Here is a 22375-nt window from a genome sequence, read left to right as displayed (position 1 = left end):
CCAGAAAACACAAACTATCTTTTCACTTTCTTAGCCTCACCTTCCCTCGATCAGCTCTCCTCTATAAGTCGACTTTACTGTCATTAAAATGACAGTAAAGTCGACTTTCTTCCTTTACGCCCCCTCCTCCGCGCTTCCTCCCTGCCCTCTCTCTTCACTCCGAGCTTCTGCTTTATTTCTATTCATACTTTTCCTCCTTTCAGCAAAAAGAACAAGGGGGAGGGGGGATTGGGGTGGGGGGTGATTAAGCATGTCAGTGAAGCCTTTTCCTAGCCTCCACCTTCTCCCCCGTCCTCTCTTCCTCCCTCTGACGCCTCCCAGTCATTTTTGCGCATGGCTACATCAATTAGAGCGACAAAACAAAAACAGTAAACTCAATTCCTGCAAATATCAGCCATTAATTTTTCTTCAAGCACTGTAACCCAACAATTAAAATGAATTACTCAAACAAAAACAGGACCTTTTCTTCCCTCCGGCTTGTTGTTGTTTCCCCCCCCCCCCCCCACTCTCTCTCTCTCTCTAGGAATAAGGTGATTAACTGGACCAGTGAAGTTTCTGATAGATCGATGTGGAGCTGCAGGCTAGAACAACAAACCTCCTCAGATCTTTGGCTTTGGGAGGCTTGCAGGGCTCATGGAGAGGATCTATGTGTGAATATATTTAGCTGGCTGGTGGCTTTACTTGGATTTAAATAAAGAACAAACCAACCAGCATTTATTCACACAATCTCCTCTGTTATAACACGGCTGCGAGCATTGTTCCCGACAAAAAGGGACAAGCTGTTTTACCAAAAGCAACACGATTCAGACCTTAAAGCTTTTCCAGACGTATATGATTATATTTCTAAAATCCCCTCTTCGCTCGCCTTTCTCGTGTGGGTGCGAGTGGGTGCGAGACATCTCAATGTTTCACAGCGGGGCCGGCAATACGGTCTTAACAAGGCTTTAAACACCCCCACACCAATTTAAACAGGAAGCGAACAATGAATTCTTTGCTTGTCTTGTACGGTGTCACTTTACTTTCACGTGAGAGACTTTGTAAAAGCATTTCTAACACCTGAACTCAGTTCTTGAATTTATGATGCAACTCTTGCGAGGAGGTTGCGTTACTGAAAATACAGGAGCTGCTGGATTTTCACAAGTGGAACACAAAGCGACTGTATTTTAGCATCTTTCCCTCCGATGCCAGCTGGATTTGACACAGCAAGTCCACCGAACACTTTCCTGTTCGTGAACATTGTCAGTCTTTAATCTGTCCTGTTACATACACGAGCATCTCTGCTTGGTTTGATGGCTGTGATCTCAATCATGTCCAACAGACAGCTAACATATGAACAAGTGTGTTTCTTTGCGATGTGTTAGCCATGATAAGGACTCTGTTTACTCAGCTGCCTTTAAGCCCACGTAGTCACTTTAACACTTTGCATTTACTCGGCAGGCTTTTGAACTCACTGATCGATGCCTTTCTATACTTCTATTTGTTTGTGCTGTCTAGCTTGCTTTGACTCGTTGTTACGCGATATTTCTATTTCAAGGTTCGTTGGTAGCCTCTGTCCTTTCTTTTTTTTTTAAACTGCTGCTCTTCTGCAGGAAGTCTGCCAATCTCTGATGGAAGTCACAGCAGTGGACATGATCTGCACTCTGAGATCACCTAGCATTACGCCAAAAATGAACAATTGCATTTAGTTGCAAAACTGGTGATTATACAGGCACAAAAAACCTACCAAGGCTAAAAGTAAACATATTCATTTCAAAAACCCAATTTTGAGCTTTAATTAAAGTTGTAGTGAAAGCGGTGTCCTGACACTTGTCCCGTCGTCCTTGTTCTCTCCATAAACACCCACCGTTCACTTCTTTCAGCTTTTCTTTATTTATGAGGCTGCTTCGCAATTAAACCACCCAGGACTGTGATTTGAGGTCACCCTGTAACTATGTGCTTTAGATGATTAATAGGATGTTGCCACTGGATAGATAAAAGGTCAGAGCTGCTCACTTGTGCAACACAACATATTTTCTACACGTGTCGATTACACAGACTTAACGGCACCCCGAACACCAGCGTGGGTCTTTTTGTCGTAAAGCTCCGCTAATCAGATTTCCTTTGATGCTCTGGTTTCATGTTTCCTACCTAGTGCACATTCAAATCCTTGAGTACATCACTATGATGTGTACTGGATTTCCAGCAAGTGTTTTCTGTGCATTTTGTAGTCTGCATGCTCATTTGCATTCTGCAGTGCACGCCAAGAGCCAAGCTAAACAGAAAGCCATTCACAGAAAAACTGCTTCATAGTACTAGAAGCAAATGCTTTACTTCCTTGTTAGCTCCCTTCTTACAATCTGTGATCCGTCCAGAATATAGATGATATAGGAAGCCAATGCAAAGTGTTTTAAAACTATTTTGATAGGAAGAGGTGATATGTGAGGATCTGTCACATAGTAGACCTTTTTCTTCACGTAAAGGCTCAGTCACAGTAAAAATGATTTGGCAACTGGTGATTACACTGACAGACTGATCGATTTCTATATATTTCTTTTTTTTTATGCAACTGATTGCAAGTAGCTACAACAATGAAATATTCACCCAGAGGTTGAGTGTGCAACACCCTCAACATCTGGGCAACTTTGATATAAAAGTGACGCCACAGGTCACCTGGTGGGAGGCAACCTGTCTCCAAGCAATAATGGTCCAACTCAGACTGGCTGCAATCACTCTCAGACAGACTAGCAAAGGTTAGAAAATAACTACCATCTAATTTATAAACAATCAGCCTGAGTCAGTCTGAATGGATGAGTGCGACTTGTTTGTTGTTGTAGATTGACGAGGATTTATGTCATTTTGCTTTGCCAACCTGCAGCAACAACATCACTGTTGGTGAAAAAAATTATGTTTCAAATCTGTGAGAGTTTATTTGGACCTGTGTAGATTTTGGATTTATGCCAATTTGATATTTGCTGTATTAATACAAAAAAAAAAAACTATATTAACCCCATGAAATCACTGACTGATGCACTAACACTGTGCACTAACTGATAGCGGACTGAAAGCAGGTTGGTAGGCTGCTGTTTTATCACTATCTCGACGCATCAAAGTTGCTTAAAAGAGTTCATTGCACATGCTCACAGTCATTGTAATGGTAAATGGTAAATGGCCTGTATTTATATAGCGCTTTACTAGTCCCTAAGGACCCCAAAGCGCTTTACATATCCAGTCATCCACCCATTCACACACACATTCACACACTGGTGATGGCAAGCTACATTGTAGCCACAGCCACCCTGGGGCGCACTGACAGACACTGACATTGTAGTCGTGCCTCAGCCTCTCGTCCCTATTACGATCATAGTATAACTGAAATTTGTAATAAAATTTGTATTTCCTGCGCTTTCCCTGCTAGCAGAAGTCAAAACGTTTGCCATTACTATTGGCTGAACATTGATTGGCCTCAGCAGGTTGTCTGCCAATTGGAACGCCAATGGCTTAATCCTTGGGCAAAGAACCCCGGTGACTGTAAAGGCATAGATAAAATAATACAGATCACAATGGTAACCAATGTCGGGAAAACTAAACTAAACCAACTTTTCAAACTAAAAAAAGGATATCAGGTTAATTCTATTTAAATGTTCCAGGTTCAAGACTCTTCATGCTAATTCACTGCAGAGCTATTGCTAATGTTTCGACTAACACCTGTGAGTTTCCCATGGAGACAAAGCCAACTCTCTGCTCCATGCAGTGTGCATGCAGCTCAAGTTAGTTCATGCATGCAGCTCTTTTAACCTTTACCAACCAGCTCTGTCAGGCTGGCATGTTTATCTCTTTAGACCTGATTTCCTCCACAGATTCATCCGAAAGCTGCGCAGCTAAAACTGATCTCCTCCAGCTGCATTTTCCTGAATTTAATATTATAGCGTCGTGTAACATTACTCAGCCTACGCACAAAACTCGTCTGCATTCAGTATTACTGTAGCTAAGCCACAGTGCAGCAGGCGTGATGTGTTTAAGGCTTCCTTTCTGCTAGACACTTTTCCCAGCTGCAACTGTGCCTTCATATAGAGACGGAACTTTTAAGCCCGACTTTGCTCTGACCAAGGTGATCTGTCATCACGAGCTCGCAGAGAGAAACACAGGCAGATAGAGACAAAGGACGGTCCTGCAGCGGTAATTGGGTTGCTGTTTTTCTGTCAGTTTCTAAAGTCATTAGGAACATCTCTCTTTTTTCTGCCCTCACTCCTTTCCTCTCCTCTTTCCTCATCTCCCCCTTCCTCTGCTCCTTCTTTCAATTCCCTCCTCTCCTCCATCTCCTTTTGCTCTGTGCCAAAAACATATTCATCATACTCCTCTGCTGCCCTCACAGTGTTGTGCCACGGCATACTAATGACACTGTGCATCTGTGTGTGTGTCTCTCTTACACACACACACACTCTGTCAGCATGTGTTTATATTTATGTGTTTGCTGGTGTAAATGCTTGTGAGGCAACGTCTGCATGAGTACACTGTATGTGCATCTCCCTATGTATATGTGCGCAAATGTGTAGTACATGCAAGCATATATGTGTGTGTGTCAGTTATGAATGTGTGCGTGTTGTGTTTTACTTCAGGCTAAGAAAGCTTGATAATACACCGTGCACTCATTTGCCATAAGCCTGTTAAGAGCATGCACGGAAAAATGCCACCAAATACATCTCAGCCTCGCTGTCATCTGGTTTTCTTTCCCTCTTTCTCCGTCTTTTCCTCCTGTCTGTGTTGTTTTCACTCTGTTTGGTCTCTCTCCCTCTAACTTATTCAGTTCCTTTCATTCTTTCGCACCTCCCTCTCTGTTTATCTAAATCAATCCCAGTGTCTGTCTTGCACACAGGCTGACAACAAAATAAAAAATACAGAGCGTGAGAGAGAAAGAGAGCGACTGAATGTATGGTGAAAACAGTCGAATTAGACTTAATCCTGTGGCCTTTTTGCATACACTGCATATATTTTGTGTTTTTATATCAAAATGTCAAATATCTCTTTCGCTAACACACATAAAAATAAAATTTGCACAGACAAATGAAGCCTGTAGTTTTTGTTACCTACACACAAACAATACAACAAACAGTCCCCCATACACTGCTGCCTTTCCCCTCGCTCTTTTTAATTCTGCTGGGACTTGACAATATGTCAGCCACAAATGGGAGATTGGAGGAAAACCATTTGTGTTTGAAACTTTGCTGCATAAATAAAATCCATAGAGGATGTTTCCAGCCCCTGTCAAGGTGTTGGCTGCTTGGCTTCATCTTCAAATGGTTCAATTAATTCTGAGTAAAACAGGTTTTTGTTTTTTCTTAAATACAGAAAGAAGGAAAAATCCAGTTTTAACGTAAAGGTGTTCAGACACTTCGTTAAATCACCTTTAGCAGCAACGTCAGCCTCAAATCTTCGCTTCTTGTTATCTGAGATTTCTTCTGGTGTTTCTTTTATCCTGTCTCCCTCCCATCACCCCCGGCTGGTCACAGCAGATGGCCCCGCCCCTCCATGACCCTGGCTCTGGCTGGAGGTTTCTTCCTGTTAAAAGGGAGTTTTTCCTTCCCACTGACTGTTGGGGTTTTCTCTGTACAGTTGTAGAGTCTATGCCTTACAAAGCATCTTGAAATCTTTGTTTTCTTTTATTTGGCGCTATATAAATAACATTTTATTTTATTTAATTGAAATTCTTGAGCCTTTTGGGAATCTTCTATACGACTGTCTGTGACCTTCTATAATGTTCTCCCACCTCCACGTCCTGTCAGGATCTTTTAGAACCGAGGAGGTTCTTTAGTACCTTTAGTACCTCAAACCGAGGGAACTGCTGATAGTTCCAAACAACTTCTGTTTCAAACATCATACTTTCAGCACTGCAGAAACATACTTGCAATTTTCCCCAGATCCATGCCTTTACACAATTCTCTCTCGCAGGTCTAAAGTCAATTCGCTCATGACTCCCAAAGCTTGTTATTCACTCTGACACACTATCAGCTACGACTGCTATATCCAGTCATTTTGGCACATTTGCGTGAAGTTACCTCAAGAACAGCTGACAAAGACCAAATGTCATGTTAAAGGAGCGGAAAACTTTTTCAAAGATGGTGTTTCTTAGTTATTTCTCAGAAATTAATTAAATGATGGTGTCTTACGTGTAGACTGATGATAAAATAAATAATTGAATCTAGTTCAACAAGACAAAATGCTGATGTCACTTATTGGTTCAGGACACCGTAAGTTAAGGCCTCAGTGTGACTGATGCCACATTCATTAGAATTAGCAGACAGTGACTGGGTAGAGCCGCCTGTGTCAGCACAGTCAAAGTGGCCACACATCTTATTTTAACCCATAAGAATATAGAAAGGAATGAGAATATGAAGGAGGAAATCAGCTATAGAACAAACTGTTTTTGTAGCAGGCTTTATTTCTTTATATGGATAAAGCTGTGCATATGGAGACTGAGTGGCCAACAAGAACGGCAGTTTTTGGCGCTTCTACCTTGGCTTCATTTTTCAGCTTTGGCTGAAGGTGACGTATATGACAAGTAGGACTCGCTAGTTGTTCCAAATCTCATTCGATTGGATAAATATATGCATACAAACTCAGTGCAAACAATGCAAGCAATCAAATGTATACAATCATATGAAAAAGAACGTTTTCCACAGTATTCTGAGGTTTGCAGACAATCGTTCATGGATATCTTATTTATGGTCTTGCTATAATATTTTGGTTGAGTTCTGGACTTTGACTGAATCATTGTAGATTTGTTGCTGTGTTTGGGATCACTGTCAGACAGACGACCTCACATTTGACTCCAGAATATGATGATTACAAGGTGCCCAGGTCCTGTGGCTGCAAAACAAGACCAAATCATCACCCCTCCAGCACACCATGCTCGACGGGGTGTTTTTACTGTCGTAGATGGCCAAACATCTCCACTTCTGTCTTGTCTGTCCAAAGGACGTTGTTCCATACGTCTTACAGTTTGTGTGCAGACCTAAGCTGCGATTCCATTTCTTTTTCTTTTAGAGAGAAGACGTTTTCTCCTGGAAACCTTTCCAAACAAGCCATAGTTGTTCAGTATTTTTCTAATTATACTGCCACTCACTGCAATCCTGAATGCACACATTACACAAACTTAAACCATTATAAATGACCTGCCATCATTTATAATTATAATATCTACCATCATGGTTATTATACAATCAGAAGGCCAGTTAAAATGGGATGAGAGGAATCGGTATCTTCATTAACAGAAAACATCTCACAGACTCTTTGATGAGCGCTGATATCTGTGTGCACAGTGGGGAGGGGGCAGCAGCACGACCCCCACTGACTGCTTTGAACTCATCTCTGGCATCATTAGCGCGTGATGACAGTGATTAGAGGAGAAAGGGCCACCGTGCCAATTTCCATACTGAAAAACAAGACAGGAAGAGCAGGACGACCGCACGCAAATATGCAAAGTTTCCCAGAGTGACAAAGCCGACCTCTTTAGTCAGTGAATAGTGGATAAAAAATGCTGATACACCCCACAACAGGACACATCACCGCTCCAAGGTTTGTAAACATCAGACCAGTGATGGAGAAGCTACCGCCGATACTGACATTCTGACCTTTAATGACTATGCTTGGTGTTTTTTAGCCCAGAATTAGCATGCAGAGCCACCAGAACACTAACTGACCTACTGTATTTAATTACAAACACTTAATAAATTGAACAATTTAAAAAGCTATTACAGAATGACGAATTAAATTAGCATCTAAATGATTCATTACAAAACTTAAAGTAAAAACCAAAAGATCGCCAGTAATTAGTCACTCAATAAAGTCAATAAATAAAGTACAGGAGGAGCTTTCACTTTCCTTTCTCCGTGTCTGCTTGTTACTGGAACATCTCACTTTCCTGCATGTCTGTGTTTGGTTTATTGCATTTTAATAGGAAAAAATAAACAATCTCACCAGAAATTACATGTATTAGTTTTCCTGAAGCTTTTGATCATATTGCACATTTTCTTCAGCATGAAGTTGCACAATGTTAGTCTTGATGTGTAGTGTGAGATAAATGTCAGGTTAAACTTACAGTTATTATGTAATAATAACAACTAACTGACTCTTCTAAAGTGTAAATGTCAGCCAGTATTTATACTGTAAAACCTGAGTCGTTCCCCCTGCACCCTGCATGACTTCAGTATAAACCTGTAGCCAGCTTTGTTGTACTTTGATTTCCAGCTGTTTGTGACATCACAGTGAGGGGGCAGCATGCAATCAGATTTGGTCTTCCTTAGCGCCTCGTCCCTGAGCCTGGCCTGTCAGATCTGTGACCCAGCGTTTCGTGTATTGTTGATTTCTTATGTTAATATTATGTTAAAATCACGTGTTCTCCATAAGAAAGGGTAGAGTTAAGTTATTTTGTAATAGTCATGAGCAGTGTTGTTCAAGTTACTTGAAAAAGTAATTAGTTACTTATAACTGACTACTTCTCCAACAAAGTAATCCTGTTACACTACTGATTACTTATTTTGAAAAGTACCGTAATTAGTTACATAGTTTCTTAGTTATTTTTCAAAAACATGATACACAACCTGAATATGTAATAAACCAACAGACCAATTCTATTTTTTATGCATAATCCATCATATAAAATTGAATCAAAGGGAAAATTCTCTTTTTAAAATTGTTTAATTAGTTTAAAATTTTTAATGTTATGCACATTACATCAAGTAAAAATTGAATTATATGCAACAGTCTTAGACATTTCTTTAACATTTAAACCTATTTTCTGCATATTCCAGCATATAAGATTTGAAGTTACATTTTTCACTGTAGAAAGAAGTTTGTGTACGGCGGACACTAATGTTTTTATCACTTTGTACGCAATAAACCGTAAAGTACTATAAGTCCGTCCACATTTTTAATGCTGCATGGTCGTACTCTCTCCTGCACTCCATATTATCCATTGTTGATCTGCACACGTCTGTTGTTGCCACGGACGTCGCACACTCGAACGTCATTATCATTAGACGCTCTCACGAACAAAATCACGGTTTAGTAACGTAGCGTGCTTACAGGAAAGTAACAGTAATCTAACTTATTTTGCAATAGTAATCCATAACATTAATTGTTACTTGAAAAAAGTAATCAGATTACAGTTCATTGTAAAACGTTACTGCCCATCTCTGCTCATGAGATAATGTTAAGTTTGGGTTACGTTTCCACTCAGGCCTTCTGTGTTAGTTGTCGTGTGTTTCTTGTCTGCGTGTTTCATGCTTCCAAGCCTGAGTTGTCATGTCTGCGTCTCTCAGTGTTTCCTGTTTTATTTTGAAGAGTCAGGTGTCTCTTGTTTTACTTCCCCTGCGGTGTCATTATGTTGATTTGTGTCAGCTGTGTCCCCAGGTCTTTCCACTTTCCCTGATCACCTCTTGTGTGTATTTAGTCTGTGTGGTCCATTCAGTCTTTGTCAGGTCGTCTGTTTTCTTCCCTTCATGTCAAGTTTCAGGTCATTCGTGATTCTGTTCAGGTTGTGCTCAAGTTTCGTGTTCGTGTTTATTCGTCATATTCATGTTTTTGTCACAGTCATCAAAAATTGTATTTTTTTTCCAGTTTAGGTTTTAGTTTAGTTTTCGCCCCGCTTCGCCTTTTGCTTTTTTTTGGTATTCATGCTAATCAGCCACAATAAACGGCTCGTGCTTTGTTTAAACTTGTGTTTTGTCTCCCTCCGTGTCCTGCGTTTTGGTCCAGATGACATGACCCGACTTTGCCGTGTCATTCATGAAGAACAAAATAACTCTGGGCACGGCACTGACATCCAGCACCTATAAACAGTGTTACTCCTTCTGATTTTTATTTAATGCTTCATAAACAGGAAGCAATCATTTTGAGGAAAATGCAACTGCAATATATAAAATCAAAGGTTCATTTATCCATATAATGAATGGTTAAAGAAAAGCGCTTGATATAAACTGAATGCAAACCAGTCAATTCCATTAAATCTAACATTTTACAGTGTACTCATGTAACTCATAGGAAGATTTACATGTGATCCTATTACTTAAAGTAAGTCTTTGAGTATGTGGGCACTTTGGGGGCTCAGTATCCTTCATATGGAGTCCACTGTCAAAGCTGATGCAAGTTTCTAAGTATCTATCTTTTAAGCTACTGTAATACAAGACATTAAGTGACAAATGGAAGGAAAAATGAGGACGAATTATGCTTTCAGTAACACTGACAACTCCCAGATGAATGAATTAACAAATGTGACCCAACCACAGCTGAATTTACTGGGTGCTATGCTAGTAGATGAAACGCTGAAGGACAGATGGAGGAGAAGCCGGAGCGAGGGATCATATGCAGCAGCTGAATAAGAGGACGGACAGCAGAGGGAGCTCACCTGTTGTTCGGCCTCTTCCTCGTCGCTGCTGATCTTCAGGTCATCCTCCAACATTCTGCACAGAGACACAGAGACACGTGTTATTGCGGCCGTGACCTCCTGTCTGCTTGCATTAGTTCGATTATGGCAAGTTGTGATCTGCGATTCCCTTTCAAGAGCCTTTTTTTTGGTCAACGGATTAATTACACAGCAAAAAAAAGCAGCGAGCTGGTGGTTCATGTTGGGGAATGAGGAAGCGGACATTCACAGCTAAAAACCTACCAGATGTTCAGCTTTTAGAGCTCAGGGATTGTTTTTTCACCTGGAAACTTTCTGTCTGACAACTGCTGACCTACGGCCAAGAATTTCTTGGAAACAAAAGAGGAGGTGCTCGGCAGACACGGGCCCTTCATCACGATTGCACGCTGATTTTTTAAAGAGGTTTCTAATTGGAAAAAGAACCTGGTCGCTGCCCTGTTTCTCCTATTCTCGTGTTTGCTTTGCTCTCCCCGTGCGAGAGATCAACTGCTAACAATACAGCTCCAATGAAAGAGATATATAAGGCGCAGTCGATAACATGACCTCCCTCACAGCATCACCTGCTCCTTACCACACAAATTATTCAGTATTTATGTGCTGTGGATTGGCAAGTTCCCATGTTTTATTGCTTTATATAAACCCTCCACACAAACTACTGTTATTTTAAGCTTGCACTGCTATTGTTATGACAGGAGAATCCCCTAAAGGGATTTTTACTGCCTCACGAACCACTCTTGTCAGTGCTTGCACCGCTAAAAAATACTCCCCAGTGTTGTGGTGTTTTCAGATGGGGCTGTATGAGTCGTGAATAACCGAAGCACAATAAGAAAAAGCTTTGCAGATAAGGGGCACGGCGCTGCACACGGCGATGATAGATATGTTTGAATGAATGAATAATGGATTCATATTTTATTTCATAAGAAGGGACAGATGGAGAGAGAGAGATAGTGAGTGAGATGGAGATGATAATGATGGGGAAGTGAAGGGGAGCGAGTGGTGGTGGCAGCGACTGAAAGAGAGGGAGATGCAGGCTGAATAGAGAGAGAGGGAGAGAGAGCGAGGAAGGGAAGCATGGCAGGGAAATGAATAAAATGCACAAGAGAGAATAAGGAGGACAGACGCACTCAAGATATAAATGAGTTATGGACTAAAGCATCCATGACATGCAGAGCTTAGAAAGCAGAACATCACATTTCTACTAGGTGCAGATGCTCTTAATTGCCTTTATAAAATTGAGTCCTTTTATTGGTAAAAGTTCAGCGCTACCAGAGCTCCATCACTCGAGGAGGAGCCACAATCAAAGCCACGCTAAGCTAATTACTCAATACTTCCACATGTGCATCTGCTCACCCTGCAAATCTAAATGTACACACGGTTGCCTGGACACTCGTCTCCCTGGAGCACAGCGTAGCGCTCAGCAGATAAAGAGCCACAGTTTTCCCTCCGGAGACCAAAACGGTGCGTAAAGTGGAAGTTGGATGGAGTGGACGGATAACGGTACGCTAACGTGTTCATCGTCTTAGCATAAGTTCACTGTCAGAGTTAAGATTATGTCTTCTTCATCACATTCGCAAGACTTTCAGAAAACTTGACCTCTGACCTGGAGGTCGAGGTCCCTGAGATTCAAAATCCGAGGTTTATACAGCTGATCACTGAAACTGTAAACTAATTTGGGTCATAGTTTGTTGTCTTTTAAGCAAAACATTAGCTGTGAATGATTAACACCGTGATTACTTACTGTACATGGTAGAAAAAAAATCTCTACCACGTAATGCAACAACACCTGCTTCATTTTAGCTTTAAGCTACTTCCTGTATCAGGTTTAGATTTATGAATTCACTTTTTTGCATTTTCTATCTGATCGAGTTTCTTCTTTGGTATAATCTTTTATCTTTCTGAACTATTTTGTTTTCTGATATCGATATTAGATATGTTTTTAATCTTGTTTTTCATGTTTTGACTGCGATAAAGTATTTCTTATTATTATTGTTAATAACTGCATTTTAAAAACAAATGTTGAGGAAAGTTTTGGCAGGCTGCTATTTTAGACTTTACCTGCGTAGTAATACCACCACCTGGACCCCAGTTTTATGGTTAATGATTGCTGGACACCAAAGGTAGCACTTTTCCAATGATAATGTAGGGGTTTGTGTTCTACCTGTAAGGAAACTGGTAATGATTTTTGCTGTAAACTTATTTAACTGGCATTTTTGGCACTTCAGGGTTCCTCCTCCTATTTGGGATTCTTCAAGTGGTTTGTTTATCCTTTCTAATGTCTCTGGCTTTGTAAAGCTGAAATGACAAGCTTTCATTAGCTCTCGCTAACTAGCTAGCTAGCTTAGCTCAAAATGTATTTGGCAAAATGGCTAAAGTTAGCATAAGTGGGGTTCAACTGTGTCTGTGACTTATTTTTTAAGTGTCAGACAACTTTACTTAAAGTGTACTGCAGTAAAAAGTCTTTAAGCGTTTTTTAGCATTATATTTTATTTTATACAAAGCGCTTTTTGTTGACAAATGCACCCTAACCAAGGTGGTCAAAGGAGCTTTCAAAGAAAAGCGTCTGGACTTCTTTAAGTTGCTTGAAGACGTTTCACCTCTCATCCGAGAAGCCTCTTCAGTTCTAAGGTCAAATGGCGGAGACTCCCAGATTTAAACCCAGTGGGAGTTTCCCCCCAAAGAGGGACAAAGGACCCCCTGATGTTCCTCTAATCACATCAGCCAAGGTGTGAAAACGGGTGTGGGTCTCAATCAGCCAGGGTTTCGGGTGAGAGATCAGGGGGTTCTTTGTCCCTCTTAAGGGGGAAACTCCCACTGGGTTTAAATCTGGGAGTCTCCGCCATTTGACCTTAGAACTGAAGAAGCTTCTTGGATGAGAGGTGAAACGTCTTCAAACAACTTAAAGAAGTCCAGACGCTTTTCTATGAAAGCTCCTTTGACTACAATGACCTGGATGACTGAGAACCTTCACAGACACTAACCAAGGTGTTATCTGTGTTTCTGAGCCAGCAAAGCTCAAAAACTGGTTCACTAAAGGAGGCTTTTTCATGCATTTGCCTAAATGAATATCATGTGATTGGATCACAGTGTCACAAAACTTCTTACTCACTGCGCTATCGACTATAATGAAACAGCAGAATTCACTGTGTTTTTCTTATTGGGCATTAAGGTACTGAGCCTGGAGAAGGATTACAGCTGGATGAGTTTTCTGTAAAGCCAGACATAGTAAACATTCAGCAAAGAATATAGCAATTAGCCTAAACAGCTCATTTACTGTTGAATAAGACGAGGTAGGCCTATTCATTAAAGAGAACATTTTACGCCTGTTGAGCATCACAGTGAAAACAGAGAATGGCCTAATGGCAGCAGTAAACTAGGCATTGTTTTTAACCAATAACAATTATTTCACCCTAATAAACAAAGCAGCATTTATGTTTGAATACAAGATTGGGGAAAAAATTGCACTGTGGGGTATACATGAGTAATCAACAGGAAAGGGCTTATCAGCTTTGAAAGCTTAGCATAAAACGGCACAGAAAGCACTGCAGCTCCCACAGACTTCATCCTAATGGAGATATAATTAACTATTTAACTGCATATCTAAAGTGAAGGAAATGAGAACTTACATTTTGACCTGGGACTTTAATCAAACCATCCAGCTGAATTACCGCTAACTTACAAGACTGCCTTGACTTTTTCTTAAGTTGCAGGATTTTTGCATCATCTCCTACCCATCAAGTCTTTTTTAGGAGAGTGCTTTTTGACGCCATCCTCACCAAATACTCTCTAACCCTTAAATGAGGTTTTTAATAAAGTGTATAAATAATGCATCACACTTGACACTTAAAAACTCTCATTAGATGTAGTAACACGAGAGTTGTACTACTTTATATGATATGGTGTGACAGCAGATCAAAATCCTCTTCCTTAGATACTGAAATATCTTTAACAAGGAGACTAGCGTGTGCAGGACAGCAACCATTAAAGACAGCAACAGGTCAGCACGGTCGCAGACCTGGTCCCTGACTTCAAAGCCACCATTTCAAAGGCTACGAGACAGCGAGCACACTGTTGCAATAATTTTATTTGTGGCTCAGTCTTCAAACACTGTTTTTCCAGGTGTTACAGTAGCACTGCAGAGATTAGACTTTTAGGGAATAGGACAGAAAAAATATGGGTCATAATATTATCATCTTTGGCACTACAGAGTTCCTCCTCCTATTTGGGATTTTTCAAGTGGTTTGTTTAACCTTTCTAATATCTCTGGCTTTGTAAAGCTGAAATGACAAGCTTTCATTAGCTCTCGCTAACTAATTAGCTAGCTAGCTTAGCTCAAAATGTATTTGGCAAAATGGCTAAAGTTAGCATAAGTGGGGTTCAACTGTGTCTGTGATTATTTTTAAGTGTTAGACAACTTTATTTAAAGTGTACTGCAGTAAAAAGTGTTGAAAAAACTACAAACATTCCACAGCTTTGTTCTTTGTTCTGCAAAAAGCAGCTTGCTACATTGTTACAGCATTATACTGTATATAATAAAGACTTATTTAAAAATAAATTTCTGTGTAATTAAACAGTTTGTGGCTGCTGATAAACTTTACATGCAAGCTATTTTAAAGAATTATGAAACCCTGATATGAATAAGCAAAAGAGAAGAGATGGATACATATATAGACGGAGTTTAATTTTAACTTGTTTAATTAGTTAATTAAAACAAAGCATCGCGAAGGCCCACGGTGGGTGTTGACGCGATGTGATTTCTGCCCAGTGCTCTGAATGTCAAAGTGAAGAAATTCAATGAAGCATGGGTAAACGGCGGGAGTAACTATGACTCTCTTAAGAAACAACTTTCAGGATAAAGTCTAAGTATATTTAGCAGATGTATTGCTGACTCATTTACTGACCACCCCTTCTTCTCACATTTTAGGTTACTAGGTTGCCAGTTAGTGTCGTTTTCCATGATTGAAAGAACAATGGAGAGGATGGAGAGGCAGGTAAGGTGGTAGTTGGTATACAAGTCACATGACTTCTGACTCCTATCTGGTTACACAGTTTTCAGATTTTCTTATGTGTCACTTTTCAGTTTGAGTTAGGGAAACCGCTGCTATTTGCAACAAGCTTCTCCACCAATTTCTTGACACAATTTCAGACATGGAATAGCCAGTAACACAGCAGAGAGGTCCAGCTTAATGACTCAAAGCAACAGATGAGCAGGTGCTAGCAAGTGGATGAGTTATTAAAAAAAAATCATATAATCACAGCTGATATGACAGGGGAAAAACTCTCCATAGAAGTCAAAACCATCTTTGTACCCAGCTGTAAATATGTTGGACATTTTAACATGGGAGTCTGTGGGGACTTACATGTATCTGGAGCCAACCTCAAGCAGCACCTAGTGGAACTGCAGTTTTTGCCATCTGGGGCACCTTTCAAGCCTTTCAAAGCGTCAGTCATAAAAGGGGAAAAAGTCACCCCGTATGTAGTTGTCATGAAATGAGGAAATTCACTTTCAAGGTTAAAAACTGATTTTTTTTGTACCAGGCTGTAAACATGTCAGTTTCATCTGTGAAGTTGGGGATTGATTTGCCTCTGGAGAGCCTAAAGGGGTGTCTGGAGAAACTGACGTTTTTTACACTTTACGTTAGCTTGATGTTTCATGCCCAGAGGTTAGCGCTTGGCTTGAGATGAGCTGAGAGACGCAGCAGTTTGATCTTACTGACACTGTTAAAATATGAACCGCCTCAAATCCACATCAGGGTAAGTTGGGTTAAGTTACCACTGCAGGAGCTAAGCTGGCTAGCTAGCGTAATGACACTCAGTTTTATCCTTCCTTTCTCACTTGCTCTTGCGTTTTTGACTCGTTAAGCTCGTCGCGAGCAAACGTGCAGTGCAAACCGGGGTCATAACGCGGCCTTACAAGTCGAGATTTGTGCCTTTCCACTCTCATCCTGCCGTACAGCTCTGTGAGTGATGCGTGGAGTGGGTTGCAGCCAGAGATGTTGCAATATGCTCCTGGCTCACGTTAAATTAATGTAGCTGCACTTTCCCGCTCTGATCCACACAATCTTTTTTTTCTCCTCCTACCACCAGTGAATTTCATCCAACAGTCAAGTTTAATTTTACCTTGAGGCAAACGCAGCAGAAGCAGCAGCAGCAGGTCAGAAATTCTCAGTTTCTCTGTGTGTGTGTGTGTCAGAGAAAAAGAGAGAGATATACTCACGACTTCTGCGGTGCAGTTGGTGGTTTAGCAGCAGGCTTGTTAGCTGATACAGTACATCGCTCTGCAACACAACAGAGGACATTCAATCACTGTATCACAGTTTTGCATGTGTCAAGACTTGTGTCTGTGTGTGTTGATTAGTGTTTGACAGGAAGCCAAACTCACATCACTGTAGACCAGCAGTACTGTCACATTGGAAAATATGACACTCTGTTCCAGTGTGTATCTGTTTGCTTTGGTAACAGGATTGTGGGGTAAAAACAGTAAGTAAATGTCCTTTTGCAATAAAAGTCAAACTGAAACACTCTGACAAAAACGAGGAGATTATTTATTTTCCAAGTGGATATACAGAGGAGTCTGTGAACAGAATCCTTTTTGCTGTATTTCATATTCCAGTCAGTCGTATTTCTTCTTTTCTTACACAGAGAGGAAAAACCTGCCAGTGGGGAAATGCTTGAGCTTTATATACGGCACAAATAACTCAAAACACTACAAGATGGATTTAACAAAGAGCAACAACCTCAGAAAAGCTTTTCATGATCTGATCAACCCTGGGAGTCGGAAATACTGTAAGGTACTATATGCAGTACTAGGTGAAGTTAGCATAGAGTCCTGTGAAAAAGGAAAGTTTCCACAGGACTGTGAATAACTAAATGCATCCCATGATTCAGTAGCTTGTAGAACCACCTTTTCCACCTTTTGCAGCAATAACCTGAAGTAATCGCTTTTTGTATGACTTTATCAACCTGTGGCAAAACAGTTTTTCCTCTCTGCTTGATAGTATGTTAAAAACGGATGCAATGGATGACCAGCTAGACTCAACTATGGAGCTTTTTGACAGTGTTATGGCGTGTCGCTTTATTCTGACTGATTCATAATGACCTATTTTGTGGTTTCAGAGGTGTCTCAACCGATGGAAGAACACACACACAAACACAGGAGCCCAGAGGCCACCGGTGAAATAGAAAACTGTATTTAAGGTGTTTTTCAACCTCTAACACCATCACCATTAACCAGACGTGTTATCTGTAAATATGCGGTATATCCATAAGGTCTTAGGAATCAAAGCTTTTTACACCTGGTTCTGATATGCAATCTGCATTTGGACGCATTATCTACATAATCACATCTGATTGTTAGCATTAACACCTTGTTTTAATTATTGTCTCATTATCTCAAATCAGCCTGGAATGTGATCAGATAAAATGGTAAATGGCCTGTATTTGTATAGCGCTTTATACTAGTTCCTATGGACCCCAAAGCGCTTTACACATCCAGTCATCCACCCCTTCACACATTGTAGCCACAGCCACCCTGGGGTGCACTGACAGAGGCGAGGCTGCCGGACACTGGCGCCACTGGGCCCTCTGACCACTACCAGTAGGCAACGGGTGAAGTGTCTTGCCCAAGGACACAACGACTGAGACTGTCCAAGCCGAGGCTCGAAACAGCAACCTTCCAATTACAAGGCGAACTCCCAACTCTTGAGCCACAATCGCCCCAGATCTAGATATGTAAATTACTCCGGCCCACCTGGCTGACTTATCAACAATTTAATCCATTACTGTGTGCAACTTCCACCACCAACACAGGTTTTTAGATATCTAATTGTATAAACATCTTTATAGGGGCCTGTTATTCTTATTTCCAGCTCTGTATTTTTCTTCCTAAATCATACTAGAGGATTCACATGATTCACAGTTTAAAATAAGCCATATTTATGTTATACAACAGCCTGATTGCCCAGGTCCCACAGGTTGGTTAGCAGCCAACTGACAACCACCTCTCGCTAGGGGACCTCCGTATTCCCCAGACGGTTGTGAGTGGATGTTGAAGGTTGCTGGCAGTTGCTGTGGAGGATCTGGGAGCAGCACAGTCTTCTCACAGTGCCTGATTTAAGCGAGTGACATCCAGCAACCACTTGCCAATCACTTACAGAATACCAGTGGTTGCCAGGGGGGTTGTCAACATGTTTGTGTCACTGAGCTCACTGGCTAAAAGAATGACCTTAACTTAAAACAACTTTCTTCTGACTGGCTCAGTCACTCATTTGAGAAATGAATGACAAAGCAGCAGGTGGGTGGGGCTTCTGTTTTGTTAGCTAGAGCTGTGCTATGACCATATAAGGCCATCCCTGCTTCCTGACATCACACAGAGCCAATAATAGGGGGAAAAAACCTCAAACTCAGCATTTAAAGTGAGTCTGAAGAGCTTTTAAAGCAGCGTGATTGTTTGTGCATATGTTGACCTCACTATCTAAACTTCGGTTGAGGTTAACATCAATCCTCTAACAGTATTTATATGACAGAAAACGCAGGAGATCATACAACTGCTGCCGTGTGGACGCATCTTCAAGAAAGAGCTACTTTTTAAATGTTATGCATGAATTAATATACACTGTGACAGAACCTTTTACCCTCATTAATCTACTCTAATGTGATGCTGTCAGTTCAAACACAAGCCCCCGATTTCCACTCATCACGTAATCACGTTTGTCTGATTACTTGTTCAGATGAACCCAGGAAGTTAAAAGCAAAGGTTTTTCCGACTACCCTCCTCCCGTGGCAATGATTTCATTTCAACATCAGCTGCCTTTCTCACATTCCTCCTGGGTGGCGTTGCCTTTAATGGCCTCGGCAGCATTAATTATCGCAGAGCTCATACGTGAGTGTTTACGCTGGGAAAACTTACTCTGGGTGTTGTAGCCCGAGGTCACATGCTGTGACTCCTAGAGAGCGGGAGAGAAGGAAAGAGAAAGCCAGAGGGAGACGAGTTGAATGAATAAACCAACAGATGTCATTATTGATTTCACAGCAGCACAAGGATGCCATTACACAAAATTCAGAGCCTCTCATCTCCCCGCGTCGACGCTCCTCCTCATTCTTAAAACTCACTGTGACGCAGGATTAGTGTGAGGCTGGAGGCTGAAGGCGCCACAACAGTCCTTCCTAATTCATTAAGTACTCAGTCAGACTTACTGCCTCTGTGTTTACATTCCTACTTCACCTCACACCAACACCAATGAGGCACTTTGCATATTAAGAGTAATTCATAAAAGCATGAGGCAAAAAAAATCAGTCTGCTGTTTCAGGGAGAATTGTTATCGTCACCTCAGAGATAAATGTTCAAATGCTGCTTCTTTTAATGTGACAAATCTTCTAGATATTTATATTACAAGGCGTCGTAAATCTTCCCTTTTTTGTAGCGGTGGGTGAAACTTTGAACATCGATCTTCTGAAATCTTCAGTCTGCTTTTATTGTGCCTGAACGCCACTTTTCAAACATGACAGACAAACAGTGCAGGTGAGGATACAGAGTTATTTTGCTGATGACATTTCTGTAGGTGATCTTTGTTTCCTTGACTCTTCAGCTGTGGCTGTTATCACTGTTCCTGTTAAATACACACTCAATTTTCTTGTTTTTGATGAACGATTAAACGATAAAGTGGAAAAGCATTCAACTTGAAGTAGTTTTTATCTTATTTATTTATTTCTAAAGTCTAAGTGATCTGCAGATCCTCAACTTTTTTCTTTTTTTATTCGACGGATGAATTTGTTCTGTTGATTACAGGCTGGCTGTGTTGAGCTCTGAGAGATAATTGAACTGGTGAGTCAAACACAGAGGACGCCGTTGGTGCTTATTAGCGGTGTTCACCTGCGGTCCTCTGCTTCACAAAGTAAGAAAGACCACGCCGTGTCAGCGGTGGAACAAAGTCTTTTCAGACTGTTTTGCCCTTTTCCTGACTGAGCGATTAAACATGTTAAGGGACAGTAAGAATAGACGGTAATAGCTAAGTTAATAAGAAAGTATTTTGTTGCCAAGTGAATAACTTTGCATTAAACTGTCAGTAAGTTTAATTCCAGTGATTAGGTGGAAACTTTGAAATTCGCCTGATTTGCTGACGTTACTTGAAAATACTTTTTTATTACTGCCGCCAACGAGGTGATGATTTTGGTAGACTTTGGGTTTCAGTCTGTCTGTAAATATGATATCTCCAAAACTTTTGAATTAATTATGATAAAACTTTGTAGGGGTGCAGAGCGGGGTCACGTTAGCAATCCATTAAAATTTGCCTTTCATCCACAACTTGTGCATCAACTTAATGATTTATTGGTAAAAATCTGACAAAAAGCCGAACAAAATGAGAAACTATGATTCTTACAATTTATACCAACAACAACCAAAGGTGTTGTTTAACATGTGGAAACCTTTTTTTTATTATGGCTGATCTGACAACTTGATAGATGATTTTAAATATAAATAAATAAATAAATAAATATCTCTACTTTTAAGATTAGGCTTCAAACTTTCCTTTTTGATAAAGTATATAGTTAGGGCTGGACCAGGTGACCCTGAATCCTCCCTTAGTTATGCTGCCACAGGTGTAGGCTGCTGGGGGATTCCCATGATGCACTGGGAGTTTCCCCTTTACTCACTATGTGTTAATAGACCTTAACACAGTAATTTCATTGGCTGTCATTTGTGCCACTGTGCAGAATGAGCCAACAGTAATGTGATTCTATCCCAGCATCACTGCTGCAGTAAATTTGTGAATCAGAGCTAATGAGCAGACTGAAGATTTTCAGTGACAGACTGCAGTTAGTGTTACTAACGCCCCTCCAATAAGCGCCCCTCCAATAAGTGTCACAGTATAAGTAAAGGTTTTTCACGACTGCATCGCATCTTTTTCCACCGCTCGCTGACTCACGCTTAAAGTGAAAATGATCAAGGCCCAAGAACATGATAACAACTTTGAAGGAAGCATGCATCAGCAGGCGTGTCATTCGGAGAGAATGTACACTATTACGGATTAATGTGAGCCACTTTGAATTTAGTGATGAAAGGTTTTGGGTGTAGTAGAAGAAAAAGCATACTAACCTTGTTTGGGATGGGAAATTTGGTCTGATCAGCTTTCCCAGGAGTGTGTATGGCTGTTAGTGGAGGAGGCCAGGAATGGGTCATCTCCTGAACACACAAACAAATTTTTAAATATATTATTTTAAACAGATATTCATAAGTAGCAGAATTTCTGTCATTATAACCAGCTAAATAAAGGATACACAGCTTGCACTTGTGTTGCCTTTACCTGGTGTCTAATCATGATAAAGTTTAGCCCATTGGAACAAAGGGGCTTGCTTATGCAACATCTTTGGTGCAGTGGAGTGGAGTCAGCATTCAGTCAAGGTTGTGCTGCACCAGCACCCAATCAGGGTGGGTTCAGTATAAGTTTTAGTATAAACTGGAAGGCGCTTAGGGAGTTAGTGACCCACCAGGGATTGGTGCAAATGCAGAGTTGGTGATTTACCAAAATAAAAGCTGACTCCAGTCGGCTGCATTTCAACAGAGCTGCACAAGGCAGCAGCAGAAGCAGCAGCATCCCCTTTCAATTATTCTAATCACACCGTTTTCTCAGCTGAATTCCAATCTCAGTATGTAGAAGCATCAATTAGTTAACAAGATAAACATATGTGCATGAGTGGGTGGGTGTGCTGGAGCTTTATAATCTGTTAGGTACTGGCTGTTTTTATTTCTCACAAACATTGGAAAGGAGGCACATAGAAGGCTGAATATGGAAAATTACCAAATAGATTTTCTTAAAGCTTTGATTCCCTCCTTGATGTCCTTTGTAACCACCATCACCTGAAAACTGAATTCTTGGTAAATGTGTTTTAATGACCAATAACTTCTTTTTCTGTGACATGTGTTTAAAATGGTTGGTAAAGTCATTAAATCCATTTTTTTACATGCTCATTTCCACTCAC

General features: G+C 40.8%; 1 protein-coding gene across 1 annotated transcript in view; it reads right to left on the bottom strand.

Moving 5' to 3' along the window:
• aff2 (AF4/FMR2 family, member 2) overlaps positions 1–22375 on the bottom strand; it is a 149027-nt gene that overhangs the window by 65811 nt on the left and 60841 nt on the right. Inside the window, exons 6-9 of the mRNA XM_080308784.1 lie at positions 21492–21578; positions 19305–19341; positions 16614–16674; positions 10382–10436 (exon numbers count right to left, since the gene is read on the bottom strand). Of these exons, the coding sequence (XP_080164910.1) occupies positions 10382–10436; positions 16614–16674; positions 19305–19341; positions 21492–21578 (240 nt within the window). The remainder of the gene's footprint in view (positions 1–10381; positions 10437–16613; positions 16675–19304; positions 19342–21491; positions 21579–22375) is intronic.

Source organism: Astatotilapia calliptera, chromosome 2 (genome assembly GCF_964374335.1).
Source record: "Astatotilapia calliptera chromosome 2, fAstCal68.1, whole genome shotgun sequence".
Lineage (NCBI taxonomy): Eukaryota > Metazoa > Chordata > Actinopteri > Cichliformes > Cichlidae > Astatotilapia > Astatotilapia calliptera.
The sequence above is the reverse complement of the archived record's forward strand: the minus strand, read 5'-3'. Positions and strand labels throughout refer to the sequence as shown.